Raw genomic sequence first — 19,640 nt, 5'->3', positions numbered from 1 at the left:
AACAAATATTATGACTTCCATTATTCCAGTTTGAAAGATTTGCCCAGTTGGTTTTTCAAATGAACACACACCAATGACTGAAGCGATGCACGCATACGGGAGATCAATTTGGTTAGAACAGAACTTATCCTGAAGTAAAATTCCAGTAACATTCTGAATGTGCAGCTTAAGGAGACAAATGGTCATGAATAAAGAACCCTCGCTGTTTAAAATGAGATACTCTCTCAATTTTTTCCCCATTTCTTTGACGATGTGGTGCTTCCAAGCTCTCTAACACACTGTAAAGAATCTTTCGTGTGGCCTAACTTTCCGTTTTCCTTTGCTCTGCAGGCATGATGGAGTTCAGTCTGTTTGGCATCCCTTACGTAAGTATAATCATCTGATCTTGGATTTGACAAGGCATAATCTTATTGATGTGACCTTGTCCTCTCTAAGTAGATTACAGCTGCTGGAATGATGCTATTTTGTTTCTCGAGACCCTTTGATCAGAGGACATCTTCAGACACAACGCAAAGTGTGTTTTACAAGCCCCACCCCGACCAGGGCCGTGCTTCACCGCCTATACACAATTGTTTTTAAATAAGAAGTCATTGTTGTCCTGTTCTTTGCCTCTTCACCCCTTGTGTCTCTTTGTTGTTATTTCTGTCTCTGTCCTCTTAGATCTGCTCAGGGTTTCTAATAATAAAACCATAAGCTGACACCATATCAATCCCTGTATGGCAGAACACATGTATTTCTCACAGCCCGGTCATAGGGTTAGACACACACACAGCAACATCCCTTTCTCTGAGGGTGACTTGCTCAAGGACACTTCAGAAACATGATGCTTGCAGCGTTAGCAGTGTGACCTGTGATCAGATGATTCTCGCTGTGGTCACACCCACCTTCCTGCTGCTTACATGTTGTTACTTTCTATCGATCACACACACACAGATGCAGACACGCACAGATCCACTCAATGTCCATCAATCTCTTTCAGACTGGGGCAGACATATGTGGCTTCTTCAGTAAAGCTGAGTATGAAATGTGTCTCCGCTGGATGCAGCTGGGGGCCTTCTATCCATATTCACGCAACCACAATGGCAAAGGATTCCCGGTGAGTGACCACAAGAAAAATGCTCACAAATAATCAATCAATCCATCAAATTTGATCTAGCACATATCCACAGTTCATAATTTGCTCCCTAGGGCTTAACAATGTGGGGAAAACAAAATATTTTTTTTTAACACAGAAACGCAGAGAGGGATTTGTCTCCCAGGTTGGATAAAAGTGAAGTAGATTCTGAATGTAATAGATAACGTCAACAAAATACCAATATTTATAATCACCATTAAAACAACAAAAATCGTCTGACAGAGATTAAAAAAGCAGTAATGATAATTGTAATGGTACGGGTATGGTCAGTAATAGCAGTATGTGTGAGATGGTGTATGATCAGCTGCTATCACGATCCACGATGTGGAGCCGCCATCTGGGATCTGCAACATGGCCGGGTCTAGGCAGGGGCAAGAGGGGGCCTGGCCCCCTCAAATAAATGTTGTGCCCCCTCAAACTAAATCCCAATTTATAATAATAATAATATAGTAAAGCACAATGCCCCCTCAAGATTTGTGGCTGCCCCCTCATACATGCCTGTCTAGACCCGGCCCTGATCTGCAACAAGGAATCTGCGGAAAGAAGTCAAGTCAAGATAGGATATGTGCTTGGCTCTAAACCAATTTAAATCCAGTTTAAAACCGGAACTTTTTTATTTCAGTTTATTTTACACTGATGACTAACTGGTAACCCAGGTTGACTGTTCTGCTTAAATTAAATCAACCCCCCTAATCATAATGAACCTTTAAGGGTATTTCCAATTTTACAAAATTATAATAATATGCAATGATAACAATGGAGAATTATTTGTTTTAATTTTTTTATATGTTAATCCTGTGAAAAGAGAGAACACTTTTTATACACGGGTTCAACCTGTACAGCATGGGGCCTACTTCAGCCTAAAAGTGTAATGGAAAATAAAGCAGCCCAGTACAATGGATCTATATGAGCCTGCTCTGCTTTACAACTCCACAAGGCTGAATCCTTTCAGAAGCTATAAAAGCCACTTTCCCTGACCTCAAATGACTGCTGCTAAATGTAGTCCACATTAATCTACATGAGTTCCATAATCATATCGCTGTATAGGGACACGTGACAAATACAGTAATTACAAAAAGAAACCAATTTGCTATCTCTCTCTCTTAATCTGTGTCTGACATATACACACACACGCGCAACAGACACACACACATCACGATAGACCTGTTTGGTGGTGTAGTGTCGGTGGCATTCATTCTAGCGGTGACCTTTAAGAGCGTTGGAACACATCTGAGAAATCCAATAACGCCCGTCCGGAGATCGATCCCACCGGGCGAAATTTCTCTGCACTGGGGTCTGCAACAAGAGACAGGACACACTTGTGTGTACATGTGTTTGTGTGTGCATGTGAGTGTTGGGGAGGGGGGTAATGGCATGGCATGGGGATATAATTGAATTCTCAAGGTGATCTGGGCACCATTGCACACCACCAAACCTTGACGCACGCACACACACACACACACACACACACCATGACTCCAATCATTTAACTATGGCTTGCAAATGGGTGTTTAAACATGGAGAAATTTGACAGTTTGAGTGGAATTGATAAAGTCAGGGAAACAAAGTTGAAGGGGAAGAGAGAGAACTGGTGCAAGAGCGGGATAAACAGGTGTTTATACCAAACAGGAAGAACAGAAGAATTGAGAGGATGAATACTGACAAGTAGCAGAGATAAAGGGATGAGGAGGATGAGAGAAGTTTAGAAGCTGTGAGACAGAGAAGGAGGAAAATGATGCAGTGATGAAACTGTTGGGGGAATACAACAGGATGGTGGTTCAGGTTTAAGGGTAGTGATGAGGATGTGAGAGCTGGGGCCAGGCTGAATAAACAGTTTTGAAACATCAGGGATCAAGTCAAATTAAAAGTGTTGAAAGGATTAAAAACACTAACAGAAGAGCAGAGAAATGGGAATCACTGTCAGTTAGGTAGGGGGTCTACTGTGTGTTTTTTTCGTTATTTTCAGTCGGCCGTATAAAATCCACAATCATCAGACAGTTAGCGACTGTATCCTCCAGTCTGCTTAACAAGGCGTTTGACAACAAAGTATTAACACCACAGACAAGACTGGAGGGTACACAAGGTCAGAGACGGCAGAGAGAGAGAGAGAGAGTGGCAAGCTTTTGCAGAGTCATTCCCAGAGCTCCGTCACGCCTAGCGTCTCTCTGCCCTCAGACAACTTTCAATGTTGACCTCGAGATAATTTCCCTGCGCCAGCAATATACTGCAGTGTCCACAGTCGTATGGGAACAATGCAAAATTAATTAAACAAGATATATTCACCACCAAGCCGGCTCCAGCGGCGCACTCATATTCCGGTCATGTATATTATTATTATTCACCCAAAGGGACGTATTATTGTTCCTCTAAATATATTTCCTTTTTCTGATGTGAGGCTCTGCTATGCAAAACAGAAACTCAGGTTTATGAGACGCGCCCAGGGAGCAGATCTCAGACAGATAAATGAGGAGAAAGACCAAGTGGAGGAGAGTAAAGATGAGGTGGGCTGACACAGGGAGAGATATCTTCTTATTTTTTCTCTTCCTCGAAGCTGTGCGTGTAGGAACGTGAACGCACGCAAACATTTATGCTTCCAATCAGTGAGTGTCACAAGGCCTTTTGCCACAATAAATGTGGCCATAAATTAGGCGGATTCACGAGATGGATTCTCTGTCTGCTCTTTGCTCCTCTGCACTCCCTGCTCACATCTCTTCATCAACTCCTCCACTGGGTTTCCACAGATGAAAAGTTTACCTTGAGGGCCCAGCAGACAGTGGTACAACTGTCAAGCAATGCACGAATGTTGAAAAGTTGACTGATTAATAATTTATCCTCATTTGTCCTCAAGTTGCTTGCTTTTTCGGTTCAAATCCCTAAAATCCAAACATATTTTATTCCTAAAGACATAACACAAAACAAAATTCTTAGTTTTTTAAGGCAAAGAGGTCAAACTAACTTTGAAAGACAAAAGGTTCATGTTTGTGAGAGGGATATGGTCCACGTCCATGTCCATGTATGAACATCCAGCTTTATACATACCTGGCTATTGAATACTTGAATGATATTTGAGCCTTGAACAGGAACCATGCTACATCTTTTACAGTACTTGCACTAACACCAGTAAGTCTCTACAGCATTTTCTGTAGTAATTATATAGTTTGGTATAACATAATATATTTAAATGGCCATGTAGTTACCTTTATTTTGATCATCAGTCAACATACTGTATCAGTGGACATCCCCGCATTTATTTGCAAGATGTAATCTCTAGAATCTCTAAATCCTTATCTCTATTCCTATCGTACCCTTTCTGGTTATTGTGAAAGACTTGGAAACACAACCACAGCCATGCATCATACTTAATCCTGTGTGATATGAACTGTGTAAGACCTGCTGAGCCCTGCAGCGACAGATAGAGACAGACAAAAAGAAAAAAGAAGGATGTCTTAATAAATTACTTTAACCACCAAGAGGGGCACTTAGTAGAGTGCATACCTCCGCCAAGGCCCAACAGTCCCCTGCAAGAAACCTTTTTTAAATTCACTCCATCCAGATTTTTATTTGAATCCGCACCAAATCACACACACTCATGAATATCAGTCCCAGTAAAGATGTCACCAAACGTTTAAAGGTTCTGTCCTGACCCATACTGCATCTTTCCACTAAGTGTCCTCCTAATTCGTTCACAGGTTTTTGGGCAATCATGCTTACTGGCAAACTGAAAATAAATAAACAAATGCACAACAGCTCTTTGGCAACGGTAACAATTAAAACCGAACTTGAGTCTGAAGCTTAAAGCATCAACCGGATGCCTTGTCTGGACTAATCCTGTTCAAGCTGGGAAGCAGAACTCAAGTGTTGACGTTTATATTCCCATTAATATGCATTAATACCTGTTTATCTCCAAGTCATTTCATTGGTCCCTTGCTCTTTACTACACACACAACTTGTGTGATGAGCACTTACCCCTGAACACTTCCTATTGTGAGGCATGAGCGTGCAGAAGGAGTGTGTCTGAAAAGGGAAGCAGGTGTTAGAACTCCCGGGTTTCCACATAATTACAATCCTGTGAATACACTCAGAAAATTACATGATAATCTGGCAAACTCCTTAGGTCATAAGATAATAGAGATGTTCTGAATTCAATCATAAGCTGTTACTGCTGTACTTAGTAACCACCGGGCTACGGTCAATAATCATTATCAAATCTGAAGGCACACACCTAGACACACACACACGGCTGAAAATCATCATGATCCTCAATGTGTGTGTGTGTGTGTGCGTGTGACCAGACCCTGATATCTGTTCTTACTGCAGCTACAGAAAACGGAGCTCAAACATTTAAATCTTCCTATATTCTCAAAATGACAATACACTGTGTCCCTCCTCTCCTGTCCTTGTCTCTTAAGGGGGGAGTAACAACTTGTTGCCAATTAAAATCAGGTAAATGTCAGCACAGCGTGAAGCAAAAGAGGCACAAGCATCATTTAGAAGTGCGAACAGACCATTTGATTATTTCTGGCATGTGCCAAAAACCAAACAGGGCTGCCGTCAGTCTCCTCTCTCATGTCTGAAGTTATTCATTCTCAGCATCGTTGTCAAATACAAATGAGGAACAGTCAACGCTGCAAACGGGATGACAAGATAAGAGAAATGCAGGTGTGTGTGGAAGCACATTTATTTCACAGATGAATCTCAACGTTATACAGACTCTGCATATAGACCTGCTTGTGTGTGACTATCTGCACCTGTTAACTGGGAGAAATAAACAGCCGGATGAAAATCCAGTTGGACAGCTGACAGATCTGTTCACCAGCTGAACTTCTCCCAGGCTGGTCGCAACTCGTCTTAACCCCAGCACTTCCTTGTCATCCTGAATCTGACCTCATCAATGTCATGATGCCTGTTCTTCTGTCCATGGAAGGATGCTAAGGTGTGCTCTCCCTACCATACGTCTATTTTATACCACAATCAGCCAGTATAAGTAGGTCATTCAAATGAGGGTAAACCAGGTGAAAAGGTGAAGACTTCTTTTCTATTGTCAGAAGAGGAGTTTCAGTTTTTGTCCTCATGTGTCATGTTTAACGGCACCAAAAACAGAGGTTTGCTCTCGTGTTGAATAGGGTGTCACGTTTCCATCCCTGCAGTTCGGAAGCCTGGGACTGAATCCTGACTGAGTCCAGATATTAGCAGGCGTCAGTGGGTTTTTTTAGCGTTCCACATATGCAGGTGAAAGGTCAGGGAAAAAAGCCATAACGTGAAATATGACATCATGATTATTGAAATCAAATGACCCGTTGATATATGTGATAAAAGTCTTCCTGAAAAGTTAAAGTGACTTTACTACTGCTGTCAAGCTTCTATTGGATTTCAGAAAAATCCCAGCAGTTTAACTCTCAGTCTTGTTGACATCATTGTGAATGCATGACCCTGAAGACCAAGATCCTCCTACAAAACCCAATTGTCACAAAAAATAACAAATACAGATTTCGATGATTTTCTTTCCAATCATTTTGGCTAACCTGTCCTTTTTAAAATTGTTTTTCTCTCAGAGACAAGACCCTGTTTCCTGGAACTCCACCTTTGCTGAGGCGTCCCGGGACGTCCTGAACATCCGCTACACCCTCCTGCCCTACATGTACACACTGATGTACGAGGCTCACACCAAAGGAAGCACAGTAATCAGACCTCTCCTGCATGAGTAAGCAAACACACACACACACACACACACAGGCCTGATCTTTTCTGCTGACGTCATGGCTCTTACATTACAAGTAAAGACTTAATGAAGTCATTTCGGTATTAACAGCATGAATCTTTTATCCTGATTGCTGGCAAGACCACCTGATTTTACACTACATTATTTCTTATCAGTATGCAGAATGTCCCATGTGGTGGTTGCTGGACTAAAACCAATTTAAGGAAAGCTTTCATTTTAGTGCCTCAACACGTTTCCAGCACTGCTCCGTTTTAATGCTGAGCTAATTTTCAACTATTTACAATGTGTAGCCATCAAAGCCTCACTTATAAGCTACAGGTGTTAAATACGTAGGAGAATAAAATTGCCCACTGTCGAAGCATCCATATTCTTTTTTAGTGAGGTTAGAAAAGCTGTTTAGCAACATCTGCCCATTTGAAGAACATGACAAAGTCAGAAAATTACAAGTGTTCCAACAACTTGAGCAACTGCCATTAAGACACCCTTGAGCAAGGCACTTTGATTCAAATGTAACCATGTATATAGAAGACCCGGTATTAGAAGCAACCAGATATGGACGTGTGCAACTGTACAAAAAAATACACACGCACAGACACACACACACACGCACACTTTATTTATCTATTATAAGAGACTCTTGTAAAGTCACAGATGGTGTTTAAGGAGCTGGCAGGGTAAGTCTGGCAGCGTTATTTAGCTCAGATTTAGTCAAATCATCGAATCCTGAATGAGTACTTCAACAGTCATCTGGCCCGAGGAGACGTGAGGGAGCATTGGAAAAATAAATATTATTTCCGTCTGGTTAAATGATGCTATGTTTTTGCGTCACAGGTTTGTGAACGACAGAGCGACATGGGACATCCACAAGCAGTTCCTCTGGGGACCTGCTCTGCTGATCACCCCTGCACTCGACCCGGTACACAGACACACATATAACGTGCTTTCGTTCCCCCTCCCCCCGCAGTATTTAAGATATCACAAATGTATCTTATCAATCATTTCAGCGGTAGCTGTCAGTCTACTGCTCCGGGCCTGTGTTTCTCTTTTGGTTTACTGATTCTGTGATTGACAGGGCGCCAGGAGCGTGGATGGCTATGTTCCCGATGCACGCTGGTACGACTACCACTCGGTAAGTTTATGTACACAACAACCAGGAAACAATTATGCTGCTTTCAGATATTCACTGAACGCTGGATATTGTCCTGACATTCCCCCGGAAGAGCTGTACATGAGAATGCAAATGTCTGAGTCAGATTTTCAAATTTTTCTCCAGTCAGCCGTCTAGTAAGAACTATGGGGAATGTCCGAATGAGCACTTGTAAGATTAGACCAAGAGATCGTCTGGAGGATTCGCTGCTAACAAGTGGGTGTGTTGATGAGGTTTCGAACAAACAAAACCGAAAAATGATACAACAAGCGACAAATTAAGTAGAAAAGGCGGTGCCACACACGTAGAAGACACAGACGAAGATGCCAAGAGAAGTTTTGGTGATAAGGGCTGATGTCTGTGTCGATGTGCTGTAAAGAAAAACATCTAACTTATATGTTACATCCTGCTTCGTGCATTCTGTGCCACCCTTCACCTGATTGCCACAGACCTGTGAGAATCTCCTGCTGCGAAGAAAGGACAGAGTTGTGCGGACGTTCTCCAGAGTTCATCTCTTAAAACGGATTTAGTATGAGTAACTCTTCAATGAATACAAAGCCTCTCCTCGTCGTTTCTTGCTACCATGCATTAAAGCACAGCTCTGGTGAAACAATACATTAGCTGGCACTGAAGCAACATTACAGGAAGAGCTCAGCGCATCTGACTGGCTTCTTAGTTCCTGCATAATGTCCCATCCTAAGGTATGATAGTCCATCTGTGCACCTCGTCTTGTGATGTGCATTCAAAGCAGTGCATGTTTGAGATGCTTTATGTCTAAACGAAAAACAAATATATGTCGAAAAAGACACCAAAAATAAAAATTACATTAAAACTACAACAAAAACCCAAAAGACAGACGTCTCTGACAACATCATTAAGGAGATTTGTGCTCAACAACTGCAGAAGGCGCCTTCATTACAAAAGCAAACATCCAATCACTCAGTCTCTTTCTAGCTGGGGGACTCCCCCATCTGTTAGGCAGCATTATGAAGCCAAACAAAACTCAAGGAACAATATATTGAATGGAGGCCTGGGACACACAGTCTGGCAGACGAAACGACCAAGGACAAAGAGGAATTAAGAAGTTTTGCAAATACTTCCTATAGAAATCAATTACAGAAAGGTTTCAGATGAAGCCTCTGTAGATGTCACATATCTCCATTGTGTGCCTCGCTCACAAATGGCAATTTCCCACTAAGGAATGAATGGAGAAAATTACTCAAAGTTTAATTACCTGAAGTATTTCTTGTTCTTTAACAGTGTGTATTTATTGCTGCATTTGTCAGGCTAAATATGTTGGAGTGCGCGGCCAGATGGTTTCTATGCCCACGCCCCTGGACCAGATTAACCTTCATATCAGGGGAGGTTATATTGTACCCTGGCAGAAAGCAGAGAAGAACACATTTTACAGGTAAATGCTCACATATCTACATGTTATCACCATGTGTGTCTGGTGTCTCTTTTCTTACTTTTAGTACGTCTCTCTACCTGCTGCTGTACTTGATTGGATAGATTGTGGTCATCTACGGTTGTTAGTGTGTGTTCAGGTTTAAAAAAAGAGACAGTTAGGGGGAGGTGGATGTGCCAGCAGCAGTGAGATCAGGTGGATCCCCTCAGCACAAATGTTAATGTTTATGTCCTCAGCAGAAGCGAGGCGGCATTAGTAAACGTCCTTCAGTGTTAAAACCCTCTTTACCTCCTTCTTTCTCAGTCGAAAGAATCCTCTAGGACTGATAGTTGCCCTGAGCGACACCGGAGCTGCTCAAGGATCGTTCTTCTGGGATGATGGAGAAGGAATAGGTAAGTGAAAGGTCACCCTTGAACACACACTCACACACACACACACACACACAGCTTATTTATTTGACTTGTGCAGTTTTTGTTCCATACCTGCCTGTTTGGAATGGGCTGCTCAGCCTCTGACGCATCTTTCTTTTTGAAACTGTAAAAACGACCTGTAACCAGCGGCTGCTGATATTGATATTTAATATTGAATGTATCGCATTTCGAAATTGCACCAAATTCCAAACTGCACTTTATTAAGTGTGAAGGTGATAAGATGAACGGTACTTGAGATATGCCAGCCACATACAGACGGACAGAAATTATTGAATATAGATAGATGATGTATCTATGAACCATGTAAAGCGTCCTTGGGTCTCATGAAAGGCGCGTTATGAATTCAAGTTATTATTATTATTAATGTTGATAAGTCAGAGTTGGTTATTGGAAGACATCGGTCAAAATTTGATTTAACTTCGTTATAGGCGCAATTTTGAAAATAGGAAAATGAGGATCAGGATGAATGTCTGCAATATCCCACTATGTGACACACAGTGCAGTATGAGAGAGCACATTTTTACTGAATATGCATTTTATCTGTCAGATTGACACAGTCAACTATAAAGTAGTTTGTCTATACTTCCTCATCCTCTCTCTCTCTTTCACACACACACACACACAGACACACACACACACACACCCACACACTAATATATACGAACAGAAACAGCTTCCAAAGTGCTCCGGTGAGCAGATGCACTCCTCTGAGGAAGGTGTGTTTGTGCTGGGACAAAGAAGAGGGAGCAGAGATAGAGAGGGACCGAGGGATGACAGAGAAAGGGAGTGACAGAAACTATTACAGTAATTCTGCGGCGCCTCGCGGAGATACGCTCTCCATCACTCCTCTTTTATCTGCTCCCTCGCTCCTCACTTCAGCAGCTGCTCCGTGTCTTTCTTGTTCGCTCTTCCTCTCGCATTAGCGCCTGCTTACATGTATTATCAGGTTCTTTCTTTTTTTGTTCTGCATTTCGGATTTTCACTTCAGAGGGTGAGCTGCTCACTCGGCTGTCAATCACGCAGACTCATCTGTGCGCCGGCCACGCATTCATTCAGCCGCTCTGATGTTCACTCATTCATCGACTTATTAATTATTCATTCTTTTATGCGGTGAAGTAGTGTGTAGCTGGTCAATTATTTACCTCAGCGACTTCCCTAATTACTAGCCTCATTTAATCAAGCACTAATAAGTTGACGACATACTCTGTGATGAGTCACTGTGTAGTGTGTGTTAATTAAAGATATTTCTCGCCTTATTTGTTCACGCATGCACTCAGTGTTCTGTTTACACAGTAAAGAATCCTTTCACCACATAACTTAGTCTTTGACCTACGTCATCAGGTGACCACTTAGTTGTATACCCGCTTCCCACTGAACTCGGGCCTTTTGTCAACAGGAATTCTCTCATCCTGTCTCTCGCTCTCTCTACCTCCGTCATTCATCCGAGTCGTGGCACCTATTTTCTCTGCTCCTTCCATTTCTTCCTCATTATGTAATTCACTCCGATTTTCTCTCTCCTCAGACACGGTTGAGAAAGAACAATATCTGCTGACCTCCTTCGCAGCGGAATCGGTGAGTTCACAGGGGCCAACTACATGTCACGTCCCCCTCCCCCCCTCCCTCTCTCTCTTCATTATTTTCATTAATTCAGCAGAACTGGGAGAATAAGGCCGGGCTTTTACCATGAATCAGAGCTGTGGTGGGCAGATGTCAAAGGCTAACCACTGGAAACCATTAGCACATGATTTCTTTCTAACTCTAGGGTGGTGGTATGGATTTGAGCTTTTATGAACTACACACACACATTGCAGGAGCTATTCATTTTTACTGGTGTACGACAATTTTATTCACCTGGTCTCATTGCTTTTGATGTACAATTTAGGCGTCCTGTGGATGTCATGGTGACATAAGACAATAGTGACTGTAGGGTGGATCCTGCCTGGTATTAACATTTGTCCTGAGTGATCTGATCCCAAGTGCTGAATGCTAAGTACACGCACCAAAAGGCTTCATAGCTGCGTGGATTCATCCCCGCAGTCTGGGTAAAAACAACAATCATTTTCTCTTCACAAACACAAATGATGTTCTGATTATTTGCATTTAAATGGTAACAGGAGACACATGCAGGACACATTATAATACCAGTTGTGAAGGGGTGATCTTATCGCTGTGATCTGATATGATGGAGGTTAATACCAGGTCTGAACAGGGCCTGAGTGGGTTTGTAAGGCCTCTGTGCCATCACCATGCCGACACCCCTGATGAAGCCACAGTATCATTTTTTCTTCAAGCGATTCTGTTGTGCACACACCTGGGGCCCAGACTACGCAGCGGGCTCAACAAAACCCTGATATCTTTCTGTTATCCGGCTGGAATTGACCTAAAAAACATTGTCAGGCTAAGTGTCAACTAGTTTTAAAAAAGTTCATATTCTACATATGAGTGTGTTTACATCAAAGGGGCGATGTTTTGCATGGAAAAGTTAACTGGCAGCAGAGATGCAAATTTAACAAACAAGGAGTAAACTGTTATATTAGAGAATACAAGGAGAACAAACACATTATCCAGAGTAAAAGAAAATACATGCAGGATGGAGCTGGTAAAAAGTCACCGATTGTGTGAATGTGTAGCCGGTGACATTCGGTAAAAAAGATAAATTATGTGGCCACGACATAATAACACGCAGGAAGGAGATAAATAACTCGGGGCCTCGAGATATGAATCTGTTCTTTGCTAACAAGACCTGTCGAACTGAAGTGAAGAGGCCTCTTGGATGAGATGAAACGTTTCACTTAATCACATGATGTCGCCTCTATAATAGGATTTGGTTAACACACACTGTCTGCACTGGCTCTGAATGAGGCCACACTTGACTTGACTGATGGAAACGTTACTATTACTAATCAATAAAAACATGGACCTATTTCTGTACGACATGGTGCACGGAGTATGACTGTGCGCATTTAGGATTATGGTGACAGGATGCGCCTGTTGCATCTGGAGACCAGGAGAGATTGGGATGTACTGGGTGTGTTAGCGGTGGAATCCACTTAACCAACCAGACATTGTTTTAAAGGGAACATTTAAAACAATGTCTGGCGGAGCACTCAAAACAGGACAATCTGTTTTAGGGTAAAAAGGCTGCTGTTTTAAATGATCCTTGTGGTATTTTGACCAAAAATGTTACAGACATTTCATTAATACCCCAAGGAACCATATCAACTGTGGTTAAATGGGCACTCAAATGGGTTTAAACTTCCCTTATCCTTCCCTTTAAAGGGATAGTTCACCCAAAGTGGAAAATTCACTCATTATCTACTCACCACTATATCAATGGGGGTGTTTGAGTCCACATAACACTTCTGGCGTCTCGAAGGTAAACAGTGTTAGAGCAGAATCCAATTCAATTGAAGTCAATGGTGAGTCTTTCTTCAGACATAATAGAACAATGGGAAAAACCTATGTCTTGTTATCCTGCACTGCAGACAGTCAGTGGTACTGTGAGCACATTGCTCCTACTTGTAGATACTCATCTGAGTAGGTAACAGGATTGTGTGGGCCTCTGAAGACCCCTGCCCTCCTCAGAGACCCTCTAAAGGCCGGCGCATGCTTCTGCGTCGTCAGGGGCCCGCAGGCACGCAGCTGTAACGCAGGACTCATTGTCATTCATGGTTCTCCAACCGTTGCGCGTGTTGCCATGCAATTCCCCGCCAGAACACTAGGCGCAGTAATGTTTTTTGTCGAAGTCGGCTCTTCTTCGTGTGTTGCACGAAGAAGAGCGATTTATTTTCGCCACGGCGGCTCCGCAGAGCCTTTTTCTGGCGGAAAAATCCGCCGGTTAGTGACGGGTTATACTAGTGGACATAGTGTCGGATCTCTTCTGCCAAGTGCTCTTCTATCTGGTCCATATTCGTTCTTCTAAATCTTCCGTGGTTTCCGGGCATGAACCGGAAATGCGACTCCGGAAATGATGTAGTCAGCAGACCAATCACAGCCCTCGCGGCCGGGTGACGCTTGCGGGGCTTTTCGTCTAGTTAGAAAAATTGGCCAACGCACGTAAGGACGTAGGAAGGGCCGTGAGGGGCCCGGAAGGGCTCTTGCGTCTCCGTTCCCGTGAAAACGCAGAAGCATGCGCCGGCCTTAACAATCCACACGGAGCTCCACAGGATCCTCTCAGAACGGTGATGTCATGTTTCAAAGGAATTGATTGGCCAGTGGGCGGGGATATCATACAGGTTGAGATATTATCTCCAACAAAGCCTTTCAGCATAAGGTACCGTGGGGATTTCCCCCCCGATAAGAAGTGAACAAGCTTTGAAGGACTGAAAAAACCTGAAGTGAACCTGAAGTTGCCCTGATAACTGCAAATCCTGCTTCGCAGTACTGGCTCCTGCTTAGTATTTACATGGCTCAGAGCTGACAGGCTGCCTGGCACAGAGGAGGTTGGAGTGGAGCAGATGTGGTTGTGTTCATGCAGATCACATTGTGTTCCTGGTGGTTTTGCCCCCAAATTGCTCTCACATCTATATTGGCTCATATAATCTCCTATCGCAAACACAAGCACAAAGAGAGGTTTTGTGGCCTCAGTTGGCAAAACACAAATGGTGCCTCCAAAATGACATGTTGCACTTGCCTCATTCATCAAGTGAAGATTTAGATGTGAATACAACTACCATAGCATCAGAATATTATTGTACATTGCATTGTGAATCCCGAGCATTAGCATCAACCCCACCGACCTTGCTACATTTCATGAGAATCCACGACCTCACCGACACATTTAAAAAGGTTTAAAAGGGGAAAAAATGGGAAATCTTACAAACAAAGGCACAAATGTGACATTGACGCTGGACATGCACAGACATACTGACAGTTAGAAGTTAGAAGTGTTGCAAAACCCGTACGGCGAAGTCCAGGGAGTGGAGAATGTTTTCCAGGCCACAGTTTGATCACATTTTGATTCAGACATGACAGAAACGCTCTAATCACTGGGACTAATGGGACCAACCTAGTCCCGTTTGCTTCCCGAGCCAGACAAGGGCACACAATCACACACAGGCACACGGTGATGAGCGTGGGTTTAATCACAAACATACAGGCGCACACATACATTGTATGCACACATCTACAGTATACATGTACACACGTACAGCGACCATAGCCAAACATCTGTGGCTGTCCTCTGCCTACCATCAGGCTCATTCCAAAGCAATTTCACGCAGCGATAAAACAGGCACACTGTCTGACAGCCAAAGGGGGTGAGGGAGAGAGAAAGAGAGCATGAGTGTGTGTGACTTTGAGTTCTAATGTCCTTTTGTGTGTGTGTGTGTGTGTGTGTGTGTGTGTGTGTGTGTGTGTGTGTGTGTGTGTGTGTGTGTGTGTGTGTGTGTGTGTGTGTGTGTGTGTGTGTGTGTGTGTGTGTACAAGCAGATGTGGGAAGATGAGGATAAGTTGGGCAATGAGGCCACTGCTGCCTGGCAGATTAGCAGATCGTATGCCATTTTGGAGGACTATCTGGATGTAGATGTGTGTGTGTGTGTGTGTGTGTGTACGTGTGTGTGTGTGTGCGTGTGCGTTTGTGCTCCTTTAGTTTCATACGAGTTTTGTTCCTTCGAAGTGAGGCAATTTACAAAGTGAGATTAGTTTTGTCTCTCTGATTCAAGGGGCTGTCACTTTTGTTAAGTGATAATACACGTTTTTGTTTGTGTGTGTATGTGTGCATCAAAGCATGTGTCTTAATCCACAGTGTGAACATGGTAAGAGCACAGATTTCACTCTATTAAAAAAATTAAGAGCTCCTTGCAGAATATAATATCTACTAAAAGCAGGTCATAGAGAAAAAAATGATATCACAGTGGATCTAAAACTAATGACATGGAGAAAGATACTCAAATGTTAAATCTTACTCTGTGAGGAGATGAAGCGTGGAATAAAACTGGATAAAGAGAGATGGAAGTCCGTGGCTCAGCTCACTACAGCCCATTTTCAGCAAATTACGCTGACAACGCTAAGTTCAGGATTTATGATCTGCCTGTGACACAAATCAAAAGCTGTCTTCACTAATATAAAGTAAATATATGCATGGGATGAACAATGTTTAAGTAAATATTAATCAAATCGCTTTTGTATAACGTTTTTTCTGTCTTTATTCATTTTCTTTGTGTCTTTGTTCCATCTTCCTATTTTCCAACACTTCTTTCAGAGCAAGTTGACGAGTCAGGTCGTCCACAATAACCTGGCCCCTGCTGACGGGTTGATCCTGGGCGTGGTGAAGGTTTGGGGCGCAGGCAGCGTCAAGATCGCATCAGCCTCCTTAACAGACGCAGCCGGAACACAGCATCAGCTGATCCCCCAGCACAACCTCGACTCTCAGGTCAGCAGAGTTTTGTTTAGTTACCATAGTAACTTTATTTAAGATGTGATTAATTGGGTTTTCTATTAAATAAGAAGTTACAATTTCTAAATCACAAGCTTAATCAATTATAACTAAATATTCCTCTACGTTTTAAAATTGGCTTAGAATGACAAGGTCTTAATTCAATCTGCCATGGTGCACTAGTTTCTCTGAGATAAACACAAATCATCAAGTACAGGAAAAGGTCTTTGACCGCAAAAGCTTTTAGTAAAGATGAAACACTGTTTTTTGGAAAATTAGTGATATGCTCGTGCACACAGTTGTTGACAGAAACTGACCTATAATGTGTAAAATATCCTATTTTCTTCTTTGTTTATTTGTTATTCAATTTACCAATAAACTAACCTCATCACACCAATGCTTTGAATAAGAAACGTGAATAAAGCTGAAAAATGTCTCTTATCTCCATCTTTCAAGCATTTGCTTGTAAATCAACATTTTTAATTTGCTGTGATTTTAACTGGTTGTTAATAATCTAAATGCTAGATAGAGGTATCTGCTATGGGAAAATAGGAAACTTCAGTATCAATCAAACAATATGAACCAATGTGTACGGTGACTCAACACAATACCATTTAAAAAAACACACATGGAAAAAAAACAAGAAAGAAAAGAGCGAATACTCACAACTCAAAGCAAGTGTTGCCACTTTCAGTTGTGTAGTGTAAGTAGTATTCGATTTTGTAGAGAGTCTTTGGTTGTGTTGTGAGTATTGTATTGTGAGTATTTGAAAGATGTAGTTTTAAAGAAGTTCAAATGTGTTTTCTAATGTTGCAATGCATTAAACTCTGAGGGCCATCATTAATATGTAATATTATAATAATGCTTGCATAAGTACAGATTGTGCACACATTCCTTAGCATCCCATATACAGATTTCTGCTCCACTAACCTCCAAACAAACATAGGAATCACCTGCCTTCAATCAGTGCCATTGAAGGTAGTGGGTTTGTGCAGGGGTATGGAAGCTGAGTGAGCCTCCTTTATCATTGCATGAACTCCTTTCATAAACACACCCCCTGCTTCAGAGTTGATTGAGCATTTCCCTGCCAGTCAAAACCTGTCACTATAAAAAAAAAAAAAAAAAATCAGCATTCAGGTTCACACCCCAGCCCCTGCTGTGCACTTTGTCATCTAATAGCTGTAATCAACTCTGCGATCCCCCTGACACTGTTGTTTTGTGATGAGCACGGAGCCGGAGACACGACTCTGGGAGTGTGATTTTTTAAAGCCGCTCATGTAAAATGATTGTCATTTCCTCTTCCACCCTCCATCATCCGCTCCATTGGTTGAACAGAAAAGAAAAGTGACAGAAAAATCATGGGGAGGGGGGGGGGGCATTGTGTACTCAAACCTAAGCCACACGCACTGTTACACTACGTGCCCCGGGGTTGATTCATGCGTCTAAAATGCCTAACAGTATCATAAGCACTGTAATTGTTCGTGGCCATGTTTAAAAAATTGAGCACCGTGATATTGTCGACTCTTTACATTAAGTGAATTTCCTACTTGGTATCTCTGTGTAAATCTCCTCTCCGGTGCTGTGCAGGCAGATCAGTGTAAACTGAAAGGTTAAGCTGGAGCTCAGGATACCTCAGAGCGGAGTTAATGTTCATCATAACAGGGCTTGAGCTGCGGCCATCCTTTCCAATCAAGGCCAGGTTGCAGAGACAGAAGTTAAAATATGCACAAATAGGAGTGATGAAGAAAATGTTGGGATCATAAGAAGAGACGTATCAGCTTTTTACAATGAAACACAGCGTTTTTGAGGTGGAGGACAGGGGATGCAGAAGGTGACTCCTCCAAGAGTGTGAAACAGAAGAAAGAGGGAAGACAATGCCAGATTTAAAAGGATTGCATGTGTTCCCCTCTTCTCATTGGGCCTTTGATAAAATGTTCCTGTCAAGGTTGTGTACTGTACTCAGAGCACTTATCAAGAGCATGAAAATGATAGGCCCAGCAGCTCCATAAATAACCGCAGGTGAAAGTAGCCCAGAAATCTGAGATTTATACTGTTCTTGGAGGAGACAGACAGGGCGAGTCCGGACGAGAGGCCAAGAATTGCAGATGAGCAAAGTCAAAACGACGGAGGGATTTTGAATGTGTTTGTGTGTGTGTTTGATGGTGATGCATGGATGAGTCGAGAATAATGAAAAGACAGGCCAAGAGGGGAGGACGGACAAAAGTGACAAAAGAGAATACACCACAAAAAAACAGATGGAGAGGAAGAGAGAGGTGAAAGTGAGAATGAAAGATGGGCAGGGGGAAGGAATCAGGGCAGAGAGAGAGAGGGATGAGGATGAGACAGACCAGGCGGAGTAATAAGTGGTTTTTCAGCTCAAGACAATCCATTCATCTCCAGGTCAACGGGGAATCACACCTCTCTGCAGCCTGAATGACACAATATAAGAAAGTTCAATAAGTAGGATAACATACGTGTTAGTAAACCAAAACCTTACACTGCTTCCTCAATGGTCAAAAACATATATATTTTTTTATATATTTGTGTATTTGATGTTTTATTTTTTAATCTATGTTTTGTATTGGATTTTTTCTGACCCGATCATTAAAATTGCGATCATTCAAGCAATTTTACCAAAACTTTAACACATTTCTCTTCTTGTGTCTACAGGAGCTGACTTTAGATGTCACTTCAAAGGCCATCAGTGTGGGCAAGCCTTTCACCATTACGTGGTCGACCTGATCAACAGCTCAGTCCCTGTTTTTCTCTAGGAAACTTTTAAAATATATGTGAATAGTGACAGTTTGTCAAAAATTATATTGTAAAGAAATGCAATTTCTCCGGAATGTGAATGATCTTAAATGGGCTCCTTGATTAAATGATGAAACTGTTGTTTTTTTACATAACCGTGTCTTTAAACCTGAAATAACATCAAACTTGATTGAACACAGATACATAAAAAAATGTTAAATTAAAAAACATACCTTCCACATCATCCGTGCAAAACTTCAAATGAATAAAGTGCTTGATATTGAAAAAGATGGTATTCTTGTTGTCTTTGATGAGATGTGGTCTCAGTGTGGATCAAAGTGAACCACATCAGATCAATTGCAGCCAGTCGAGACGTAGTAGAGACAGCGTTAAACAACAGAAGAAGAAAATGAAGCAGCAATGATTGTTTGCAGCCTTCACCTCCAGTGATAGGATCTTCGAATGATAACTTTTTTTTGCAGCTACTGAAACCGTTGATATTTCAGAGGCAACTGAATTAACAGAGTGAATTCAAATGGAAAGTCAACTTTTTTACCATGATCTTGTTTAAAAAAAAAAAAAAAATTGAAGCAAGCCGCCTATAAACAAATCAATGTCAAGTATAGGTAGAGCAGCCACATTGGCAATTATAACAAGACATACTATATCATAC

The 19,640-nt window shown here is 42.1% G+C and overlaps 1 protein-coding gene across 1 annotated transcript in view; it reads left to right on the top strand.

The window, feature by feature from the left end:
* Window positions 1-19,255, top strand: part of si (sucrase-isomaltase) — a 68,575-nt gene extending 49,320 nt beyond the window's left edge. The window contains exons 38-47 of the mRNA XM_061072760.1: window positions 331-365; window positions 980-1,096; window positions 6,688-6,836; window positions 7,686-7,770; window positions 7,927-7,983; window positions 9,288-9,412; window positions 9,713-9,801; window positions 11,363-11,412; window positions 16,043-16,213; window positions 18,887-19,255. Of these exons, the coding sequence (XP_060928743.1) occupies window positions 331-365; window positions 980-1,096; window positions 6,688-6,836; window positions 7,686-7,770; window positions 7,927-7,983; window positions 9,288-9,412; window positions 9,713-9,801; window positions 11,363-11,412; window positions 16,043-16,213; window positions 18,887-18,958 (950 nt within the window). The 3' untranslated portion in view covers window positions 18,959-19,255. The remainder of the gene's footprint in view (window positions 1-330; window positions 366-979; window positions 1,097-6,687; window positions 6,837-7,685; window positions 7,771-7,926; window positions 7,984-9,287; window positions 9,413-9,712; window positions 9,802-11,362; window positions 11,413-16,042; window positions 16,214-18,886) is intronic.
* The last annotated feature ends 385 nt before the right edge of the window (window positions 19,256-19,640 follow it).

Source organism: Limanda limanda, chromosome 6 (assembly GCF_963576545.1).
Source record: "Limanda limanda chromosome 6, fLimLim1.1, whole genome shotgun sequence".
Classification (NCBI taxonomy): domain Eukaryota; kingdom Metazoa; phylum Chordata; class Actinopteri; order Pleuronectiformes; family Pleuronectidae; genus Limanda; species Limanda limanda.
This window is presented reverse-complemented; position numbering and strand designations above follow the sequence as displayed.